Raw genomic sequence first — 11,512 nt, 5'->3', positions numbered from 1 at the left:
TGTAACTTGCCTAATAGTTCAGAGTTTCTCCAGGCTTGTCAAAAATTCGTATATCTTTGTTAACGACACTATAAGTCCTAATGTGAAAGCTGTTTTCTGTTTATTTGGTTAGTCTTAACTTGAAAGTGAACAATGCAGTGCTTGTAAAAGCAACGACGTCTTTCAAATGCAAAGTTCTGCTGGTATTAGAATTCGTCAATCCAATGTTTTCCTGAATAACTTCAAAATCCCACTGCTAGTTCGTCCAACCTCTAAGCATCGAACTCTCCTTTAGTAACCAAGTCATAATCCTTTTTGCGTTCTCTTCGTGATACAAGAAGTTTGACAATCATAAGCAGCAAGATTGCCAAACACATGCAAACGATAAAGTACAGTGTTTTCATCGAAATCTCACTAAAACGTGGAAAATACGGGGACGCCTTGGGAGTTTCAAATATTGAGATATCATCGGACCTTTCTCCGTCCATCACAAATATCTCTGAGGTATCTTTAGGCAAAGTGTTATTCGTGTGATTTCCATTCTTAATAATCTCAACCGATAACATTATCAACGCAGTCGTTGTGTTAATCCGCCTCAGTGTGTCCTCCTTAACGAACGATCCATTCTTTGGAATCAGATCAAGACTCCTGTTTGATGAAGCAAAGGAATCCTTTAAGACTTCTTGACTTGGATCAACTGCAACCAATGTTAAAACCATGAAAAGGAAGTAAGACAAAAGCTTCATTTTAGCGATCCCGCTCATGATCCATGAACTGATTTGCTTAGGAACTTTAAAGTGGGTGACCCAATCAAAAATTTATCAACTACAGCTTACGCCACACGTGACGCAACAGGTGCTTCATTAATTCTCTAGGACAGGTAAATGAGCAGCTAATTATCTTAACAAAAGAGAGTTTCCAAGTTTTAATTTCCATCACGTAATCCTTAAGTGATAAAATCGGAAATTCTGTGGCGCGATTTCTGTATTGAGAATTACAAGGAAAACGTTCCGTGGGTTGTGAGAGGCGTATATCCAACTTCCAGGCTCAATCCTGAGGCCCGACAATAGATTTCCTTTTAAACAAGTCCTCTTCTCTCGAAACGATCAAGGAGATAGAAATATGTCCATGTTGTGACCCTTGTACCTTAGATGATTCCCCCTCCCAATCTTTTGTCGTCGCTTTTGTGAGGGGTAGAGTTTCTTGGGTTCTAGTGGTCTCTTTAATGTGTATTATCTCATCGCAATCCTAACAATGGTTCTGTAAACTTTGAATGTCTAACACAAAACCACTCCAAAGAAAACCCAAGACTTCCACTGTATCACCAAAAACCATGTGGTTGCCTCTAGGACCTTGGTTGAAACGTACATGCACAAAATGTAAAAGCAACAAACTGTCCAAGTCTCCAAACGAAGTCACGCGGAAGAGATTTCGACGGTTGGTAACATTTGCACGTTTGATGTTGGCTTGATTCAACGGATAAAAGAAAATGCTCCATAAACGCTTCAAGTCGCAACCTTTCTTCCCAAAATCCGTTTTACTGACAGTCAGATAAATAAAGTCACCTGAAGTTTACTGTGTTGTGTGGCGTGCTTTAATTTATGGGTTTTAGGGACGGTTCATTTCACCTTCCTCAGAAACACGTCGTCTAATATATACGTTACAGTTAAATTTAAATTCAGGTTAATTTTAATTTCAACCCGGGTCATTTTATTTTAAGCTTGTTTGAAATTGAAAGTAGGATACATCAACAAAAACCCATCAATTATTAGCAAGTGCGTGTAATATATTGGTAAGTAAATTGGTCCTAGAAGTAGCAATTCAAGAGGTGAGTGGATGAACTTAGTGTAGATTAAATTTTTCATGACTATTTTATAAAACCCCAGTGGTTGTTAAGTCTATAGGCACTGATTTTTAAATAGTTAGCATTAAGGTTGGGGTTAGGCATACTATGCATGATAACCGATTCTACTTTTCTTTCTCAGAGCTTTTTAGAAGGACATTAATTATATTGTTCATTGATGACTCTCCTTAGGTGGGCAGGGGGCAACAATATTGAACTATCCTCTAAGGAATAAAACAACTGAAACATACATGCCGTATTGTTGATTTTTAATGTGCTTATTTATTTGCTCTATCTTTTGCTTACTTCAAATTCGTAATAATCAAAAGCAAGTAAAAACATTTGAAAAGTCAGGAAAAAGGGTTACATAATCTATTGATTAGAAGTCATTTTGTAGGCTCTTGTAAGTGTTATTTTGTTTTTAAGGTGATTCCCATGAAAATTACGTACTATCCAGATTTTTTTCAAACTTGGCACAATTTATATTCATACACAGGAAATTTTAAAAATGCAATCAAACGATGGGGTGACCGTGCTTGTTTTCGCGCTGTATGCCCTTTATTCTAAGAGTTTGTTTACCGAATTTCGCGAGAAGCGTTCGAAACTACAATAGATCAACCGAAAGAATTGTTGTTATGTAGCAAAAGCTACTAAATATTACTGAAAACTTGAACCTGCTTGTTTTTCCGGGCTATAATCTTTAAGAAAGTGATTTCAAATTGCTCAATCTTGCAAAGAAATGTAACCAAATTGGTTTGCTACAGTCATCCGGCCTTGCTCTCAGTCACCCTTCCAGACCCTTTCAATATCAGGCTCCAAATGCAGTTTCACGTCATTTATAGGTAAATACTACAACTTCTAGTATATCCAACTTTTTTTCTCCTCAAAATATGTTCTCCGTGTACCTATTATGAGTAAATAAAACCATTAAAATTGGGGGTCACCGTGCTCGTTTTTTCACAACAAGATGATAAATGGATGGCAAAGGGGCAATTTCGGTTTCAAAATGATCATTCTCCGCGACAGGTCTGGGGCAAGTTCCAAAACAACACCTTCTTAACCGAGAAGAGTTATCATGATTGCTCTTAAAAGCTGTTGAACAGCAAAAGCAATCTCCGAAGTCGCAATGTTATGTGCAGTATGGGATGCGCGGTGCAAAACAAGGAAATCACCTTAAGGACGGTGCCTACTAATTCAAAGGTATTTTTGCGCGGTTTTATGAATATGCGGGAAAAGCAGATCTCAACAAGTGGTATTAAAATCGAAAAAGAATATTGGGGGTAACCACGCATTTTTCAAAGATAATTAATCAACAATATTTGCAAAAAGCTTTTAAATACAAAGCAACGTATGGCGTTGGTTACCCCCAATTTTCTTTTTGGATACCAAGGGCACTTGCTAAGTTCTGCTTTCTCAGCATAAATTTAAACCGCGCAAAAATATCCCTGCATTAGTAAGCACTACTGATAGGACATTCGAGTATCTGGAGATGCGCAGAACTTATGCGCAATAACAATAGTAGGCACCGTCCTTAATTATCAAATGAACAATCTCGACCCCAGAGCTCTTCTCTTGACCGAGGGAGAGAAGAGCTCTGGGGAACCCTGAAACAAAGTGTCTTCTCATTGGTTTTCGTGAAGAACAATCAAAAGCGTCTCTAATTGGTGCATTCATGTTAGCACGAGGATTGAGCAGGCGCCGTAAGGTTTAAATAGCCAATTCTTGGCTATAAGAACCCTACGGCGCATGGTCTTCTACATAGAGTTTCCCAGAACCTTGGGTCGAACCGAGGCTCTGGTGACGAGAATGTCAAATGAACTGTTTGGTTTTTTGTTTTTTTTTTAAATTTATATTTCTGAGTCTATTTGCAGTTATAAATCCAAACTTTGTGATTATTTTGGCACAGCCCCTTCAAGTTTGAATAAAGGAGCGTTTCCTTTTCCATTTTATTAATTTTCAGCGACACATAATCTTGAAGTTCGAACTTCTTCTTTTCTCTTCTTCCCTTTCTGGTGTATGATAACTGCAGAAAGCAGACTGCTGGCTGCCTACAAATAGCGCTGATAAGCAGTATTAAAGTCTAAGCACGCATTTCAAATAGTACTGAGTATTTTAAGTCTTAGCACCCATTTTAGAGCGGTTAGCTAGCTTTCAATAACTGTGATTTAGGTTTAGTCTGCAGTGCGTGGTCTGCAGTTTGGAAGTGTCAGACACCACTCCCGTTCAATGTCTGGCTAATCCGCTTTTTCAAATTATTGACCATTCTCCTGCTCTGTATTCAATGTCTCACTACTAGCTGTGACTTGTCCACTCATTTGTGGCTTTTTGATTTCTTTTCTCCGAGAGATTCCGAAAACAGCCTCATACGGCATTTTGGCAATTGCTCTGGCGGTATGTTTTTTTTTTACATGCGGTTTCTCCAAGATGATGACAGCATTTGTTTGGTGACGAGTTCTTTTCTTCGATTAAACTGCAAAGGTTTTTTTTTTTTGTTATTGTTCTATTTGCCCGCGCCACCATTCTTTTTTCACAGTGCGAGCGTTGTGTTTGCGGCGAAAATCGGTTTGTTATCATGACTAGAAATGATGCCTTGTTCCTGGTGTATTTTGCATAGCGATGTAAATAAACTTCGTACAATATTTGACTATTTGTCCTTCAGAATCAAGAGCCCACCTCTTGCAAGCAATTTTTGTTTTTGTTGCACTGAAGACTCAGAGCATTTTCATTCTTCTTCAAATAAATTTAGCCACCCTTTAACTTCTTCATGAAGTTCATAATACTGTGTGGATGAACTGAAATTTTTATCTCACTCTATGTCATTTACGCATGTGCGAAATGGTAGTTGAAATCCCAGGATCGGAGCGACATGGAATGTTGTGGAAGCTCAAGGGTAAATGGCACAGTCCATTGGTAGTAGTGTAAGGACAGTAAGGAAGAAGGGAAGGAAAGGGAGAGAAGGGAAGTGGAAGAAGAATGCAAGTCAAGGGGAAGATGGAGGAAGGTGATTTTTTTTTCCTTATTTTCTTTCTTACCCCCGCTCCCCTAAAAATCCAGGCTCATTTTTTTTATTACATTCCCCCAAAAAGGTTCATATAACCTAGGTTGAAAAAATGTGTCCTAGGTTGTAAAAATCAACCCAGGTAGAAATTAAAATTAACCTGAATTTTAATTCAACCTGTAGCTTATACAAAGGAGAGAAAAAAGGCGTGAAGATAGATTCGATGACTGCTCGGCTAGCTCGTCCAGAATTTCGCAGAATTTCTCCCACTTCCAAATATCACTCCCCAGTCGGGCCCAGTCTTGGGCACGCTGAAAGTTGATAATTTTGCTAGTATACTGCCAAAAATCACTGCATTTACACATCTGTGACGATCTCAAAGTTCTAGGCCTGCTCGATTTCCAAGCTTCGCTCAGGATTTTGCCATGGATACATGATGTGGACAGAAGTGGTCGAACATAGGAATTCGATCAACCGTTGTCAAATTCGGCAAACAATCAAAAAGCTCAAATCAGCGCACAGTGTAGAAAAGCGATCCAAAATAACACATCCTATGACATAACGCTAACTTTTGTGAAAAAGGTCCCGATTGATTTCAGTCGATGACGACCTCATGGATCGCCGGGAAGTGTTAAAGTAGTCTTTGGGCCATCATTCCAGTAACTTCCGCGTACGAAACAAAGGTCTCGCCTGATCAACATATTTTTCGTGATGCTAGAGCTCTGCAAGATTTTTTACCTTAAACCTCAACATACAGAAATTTAAAAAGAGAAAGAAAAAGAAAATAAGAAATGAGAACGCAAGGGAAGGATTTCACGGGTTCGACTGAAAACTGGTCTTCTTTTCTTCTCATATTTACAGTGAGTGTAGCAGGGAAGTTACTTGCAGTGGAAAAGGAAGTAGTAATCTATAATTTATTTTTGAGCGACTTCGGCATTCCAAACAAAGGTTTCAGCTGATAAACATATTCCTTTTTATGAACAAAAAAGGAAGGGAAGGATTTCACGGTGCTGACGGAAAACGAATCTTTTTCCTTCATTTCTTCCCTTATCTACAGTATTGTAATTATGCCTGAGAACCGGGTGACTTCCGCGTTCGAAACAAAGGTTTCGCATTTTGACCTTACAAGGTCATTATAAAGAAAATATGTTTCCGGTAAAATACCTTGTCAGGCTCAATCCGTTCTTACGTAGGTTAAATTGATCATCCTCATTTTACCCAGGTTGAATGTGCACTACGTTGCCCAGTATCCGACCACTTCAGTTTAAAACTGCTATAGTTTTCCTTCCTTAGCCGCAAGAATTTAGTCTGTAACATGATGAAAACAAGCTTTGCGTTTTTATCTTCGTTTCCATGGTGAAATTTGTATTTCTATATATACAGATGTCCATTGCTGGACAGTATCCGACCAGCGAGCCCAGTGTCCGACCATAGGAATAACAAATAAAAAAAAAAAAGTAAATGCTTTGTTTATAGTGGAAGTGCACTTAGCTATCAAGCTAGTTTACAGGCACTCCACTGTTAACAAGGTGAAAGTAACAATTCAAACTTAACAGAAACATTATTAAGAACCCCAACTGGCGGGAGGCAACCAGTTGGCTATTTACAAAGCGTGGTGGAGTTGAATCCGGGACAACCGGAAACAAATCCAAGCCAGAGGTAAGAACGGGATTTGAACCCGGAGCAGCCGCATGCAAACCCAACGCTCTAACCACTGGACCACACTGCCTCGAACGTAACTTTCGGGGGGAGGAAGAGATATTTTTGTCTCCCTTTGCTCTTGCAAAGTACTTTGGCATTCGAATTTGGAAAATGTAAATCGACTAACGAACTAAGCATCGTAAAAAAACTGAGAATTCCGTTCTAACCTCTGCTTCCGGTAGTTTTGCAAAGTGCGGTGTGAAAGCAACACACGGAAAATAATTCCGCTCGATAAATCAATGAAGAAAGTTTTAACTGAGTTGTATCAGAATAGCATCACACTACGCACAGATCAATTAAAGTTAACGACATGAAATTAATCACGACTGTAGCTTATACAATGATTTTTGCTTAAACCAAAAACCTGGTCGTATTCTGAGCACGGTTAGGGTAAGACAGTTACGTAAGACAGAGATTGAGGGAAGGTATAGGTGTTTTCAGTCCTTTTTGGGGGGTTGATAGCTGAATGAACTAGTACTAGGTATAGTCAAAGTAAATTCAGTTGATGACGAAAAGAACTGTGTACTAGGGTTAAGCATGTTCATCGTTGTATAGTGGTGAAGGCACAGGACTATAGATTCGAATACAGGTGAGTGCATGGTACAGTTCTTTGTTCCCTTACTATGTTGTAAAGTTGAGACGGATAAGTGTCTGAATACAGAAACCGATACCGATGTGTTGAGATGGGTAAGACAAACCTTGAGGGAAGGTATAGGTGCTTTCGGCAGTCCTTTTTGGGGGCCGGGCTGATAGGTGCATTAACTAGGTATAGTCAAAATAGTGCATATGCACCCAGGGGTAAAGTGAGGATCACGAATTTAACCTAGGTAAAAGCAAATTCAATCTGACAACGGTTTTTACCGGCAACATTTATACGTCAATAATCTTCAAGCCATTTACGTTTCAAGTTTCCAAGCATCAGGTTTCTTTTTCCAAAGGTGAACAGAAAAGCGGCTTGAACTGTGGACGTTCCAGACTTCTTGGTAAACTGATTTATATTAGTTAGACGATATAATTTCACTTTTCTTTTCTATTTCTAAAAATAATTAATTAATTAAAACCCTTCTCTTAGCAGTATTTGTCCCTCCTTTCAAATTAACAATTGGCTCTCAAATTAAAAGGGAGCGAAGAAGAAGTAAGGGAAAATGATTCTTGGAACATCATTGAAGCGAAGATTAGTCAAAGTTTAATGGTGCGCTCACTTTTATAGCCGCAAAAAGCCAGCTCTAATTTGCTTACCACTTTCCCTGATTAATTAAGGTCAAGGGAACTTTTGTGAGTATCGTCCTTCGGACTTCTGCCCAACAAGCCTTTCATGTATACAACATAATAGTTCCTCTTTGTATTTTGGATTAAAATGTGATATTCAGGACCATTTGAGTTCAATGTCATTCCTTCTCTAAAAGGTCCTAAATGAAGCAAACACAGTCCAAGGCATCAATATTGACAGATAATAAAACATACTGCTTTCAAACATAAAATCCACTCCCAGTAAGTAAATAAACCCCTTCAAGCGGCTGGTATGCCAGCTGATCTTATTGTCCACGGCTGAAAGCGGATGGCCGAGAGCGTCCAGGGAAAATATGGAATTTTGAATTGGTTTTCACATCGCGCAAAAAGAGCTCAAAGTTTTTGTAGTGTCCGGATGGGCCTTTTTTTTTACCAGCTGTTTAATGTCAATATACAATACAATACAATACAATACTTTATTGAAACTCCCCAGGTGGGGCTTTTCAGTGACAATGCGATTAACAATATAAACATGCCTATTAAGAATTAATTATATAATAGATATTATCACAACATACTTAATTTAAAATTGTAATAAAATAAATACTAATAAGATACTAAAATGCTGTCATAACGTACTATTTAAAAAGTCAGTAATCAATTTATTTTTCAGGTGAAATTTAAAAGTAGAAATCGATTTTGCAGTTTTAAGGACGGTGCCTAGTATTGTTATTGCGCATACCTTCTGCGCATCTCGAGATACTCGGGTTTCCTATCGGTGATGCTTACTAATACAGGGATATTTTTGCGCGCCTTAAAACTATCCGGAGAAAGTAGATCTTAGTAAGTACTCTTGGTATCCAAAAAGAAAATTGAGGGTAACCATGCATTTTTGAGAAAGAACGCCATACATTGCTTTGTCTTTTAAAGATTTTTACAAATATTATTCATGAATTATCTTTGAAAAATGCGTGGTTACCCCCAATTTTCTTTTTGGATTTCAATAACACTTGTTAAGATCTACAGTTCCTGCACAATCATAAACCGGGGCAAAAATATCTTTAATTAGTAGACACCGTCCTTAAGAGAACGATCTAGATTGTTCCAAATGTGGACCATACGGTAATAAAATGTTCTCTGCCCGGTACTCGTCTTATACAGGGGGATGTTTAATAGTTGGCAACTTCGAGTCACACGCCCGGTAGATAATGTGGAGCTTGACCAGTCATGCATTTAAATGCCATGACAGCGTCACGGAAAAACAGCTTTTGTTTAACTGGAAACCAACGTAGATCTCTTAATACGGGGGTTATGTGATCAAATTTCCTGGTTCCTGTAATAATGCGTGCGGAAAAATTCTGCACTGACTGTAGAACCACACTGTAGAACAGTACAGTAATTTGCTAAAGACTAAGGCATTTATTACTTTTACCAGTTGGTTACGGTCAAGAACATGTTTAACCCGACTAATTTGTGCGAGACTTGACATGCAAGATGAAGTAGCTTTTAAAACATAGTCATCAAAAGTAAGTTGCGAGTCTAGAACAATTCCTACACACTTTTTGATTTATTCACTACTTTTTTGCATATATGATTTTCTTTTCTTGTGTAGATGCTAACCTAGTCAAACATACGTCAGCATGCGTACTTTTTAGTACCCCATCAGTACAAAGAAAACTTTTAACAGAGATTTGACTGAAACCTTTATAAAAGGAATACAAGAATGTTTGTCCTCCTTCTATTTCCGTCGAAAAAGATACAACTGACCCAACACAATAGTTTCGACCTTTTATCTGTAGTATTTTACTCGGAAGAAAAACAAACTCGGTCTGTTACAGTCTTATTCTTGGGGTTGGTCCACAACCGAAAAAGCACTCACGGCTTGGGTTTTAAACTATTTTAATTTCACTTCTCAATCACTTCGAAAGGTTATAAAAAGTCCGCCCACTAATCAATCACGCATTCCGCGTGCGTAACCGCAGTAAAAATATAACGAAAGGTAAATAACAATTTTCCGGCAGCGACATCAGCAAAAAACTGAAACAATGGAAAATTCGTAAAAAAAAAAACAAAATAAATTTAATCGGGACAAGGAAATATCGAGCGTTGTAATAGATGGGGAAACTGAATCAAGCACTCGGTTTTCTTTCCCTGCTTTGACGGGGCACGAGAAGTTTAAAAAACGTGTTAATTCACTGCATTTACGAGTATCGCCAACCCAATGCATAGAAGTATCCAGCAATTTATACGATTTTTCTTGTTATATCTACCTTAAATGCTTGACGTGGTCAGAAGTTTTCTAAATAGAGGGCAACTCGCAGCGAACCACTGATGTGTCATGAAAACGCTCGTGCACAATGTTCAAAAGGTTAGTGCCAGTCCACAGGGCCATTGGCACTACGTTGACTACTGCCACTAAAACGTGTCTTTTCCAACGCATTTGCCAAACACCCATGACAGCCATATTCTGATATCGTGTCACAATCGCTAGAGACAGGCCGGTGAAAAACCATTCAATCAGTAGAGAAATAGAGGTACGGATGCCAAAACACCGAAACAACTCCAGAAGGGCTTCGTTTTGTGTAAAGACAAGATCATACAAGATCAAAAACCCGTTAACAGCCACAATGGCAGTTGATTCAGACAACATACCCATAATGGCGATATCAGCCATTAGTCTCTCCCGGCTAGGAGTTCGGAACCTTCCCCATGACAATAATTTCCTCTTGCAAAGCGCATGGCACAAATAATCAATCACAACCATTGTACTTCGTTCTATGACTTCTGAAGCTCCATGGATGATTCCAATAATAACGATCGATCTTAAATTGCCAAGATCCGCTTGTAAAATTCGAAAGATAAGAGCTGAAACAAAGTACAACGGCGACAATAGCACGAAGGAAAATCCAGGGTAAATGATGTCATAGAAACGTTGAGCACATATTCGCGAGGTTACTTTCAAGAGAAGCCCAGAAAGAGGAGCAAATACTGCGATTAACAGCTTCCCCTCAGCACCCTGTTTATTGTACACCGGATAAATCAATGAAGCTACCATAAAAAACATCAAAAAGCACAAACAACCTGGTGTTACCATACGAATGACAAATATTAGCTTTTGTCTAAGTGAACGAGTGCAGAAATGATTGGCTAAGAGATAAATCTGGAGAAGCTGATTGCTGAGGAAAATGCCATTCAGAGGAATCTTTTGTAGACGAGAGATGTTAGAATGGGATATCCCGAGGGCTTGTAATGCAACTCGATAAGATGTATCCAAGGCATAAGTAAACACGCACGCAAAACACAGTTTCCTTTTCACTCCAATTAACTGATAAGGGCGAAAAAGAATGAGAAATATAAAAAAGGACCAAAAGAAATAGAGAAAACCGCAACCAATTATATCTGACACGGATCGCATCCATTGCATTCTTAATGACCATGTGTTCACTGGGCGAAACTGGCGATTATGCACTGTTTTAAACGAGACGTAAATGGTCAGCATATACACTGCTCCCACTATAGAAGCGACCAAAAGTGTAATTAAACCTGCAATAAACATTGATTTACAAACAGTGAAAAGACCGGATGGTCTTAGTTGCTTCCAAGCCATGGCAGTCTTTTCTTCTTCCTTATTTTTCTGTATTTCGTTTTCCTCCGGGGTCACCGCATCAATAACTTCAACTCTGAGGTGTCTAGACGCCGAAAAGTCCGAGATTATGTCTTCCCTGTCGCTGTATTGTTGGTAAATAAGTTCATCGATTGGA

At 38.7% G+C, this 11,512-nt stretch overlaps 1 protein-coding gene across 1 annotated transcript in view; it reads right to left on the bottom strand.

The window, feature by feature from the left end:
* Window positions 1-9,192: 9,192 nt before the first annotated feature.
* Window positions 9,193-11,512, bottom strand: part of LOC137999247 (uncharacterized) — a 2,475-nt gene continuing 155 nt past the window's right edge. The window contains exon 1 of the mRNA XM_068845093.1: window positions 9,193-11,512. This exon is cut by the window's right edge and continues 155 nt beyond it. Coding sequence (XP_068701194.1) covers window positions 10,051-11,512 — 1,462 coding nt within the window. The 3' untranslated portion in view covers window positions 9,193-10,050.

The sequence above is a fragment of the Montipora foliosa genome, chromosome 4, assembly GCF_036669935.1.
Source record: "Montipora foliosa isolate CH-2021 chromosome 4, ASM3666993v2, whole genome shotgun sequence".
Lineage (NCBI taxonomy): Eukaryota > Metazoa > Cnidaria > Anthozoa > Scleractinia > Acroporidae > Montipora > Montipora foliosa.
This window is presented reverse-complemented; position numbering and strand designations above follow the sequence as displayed.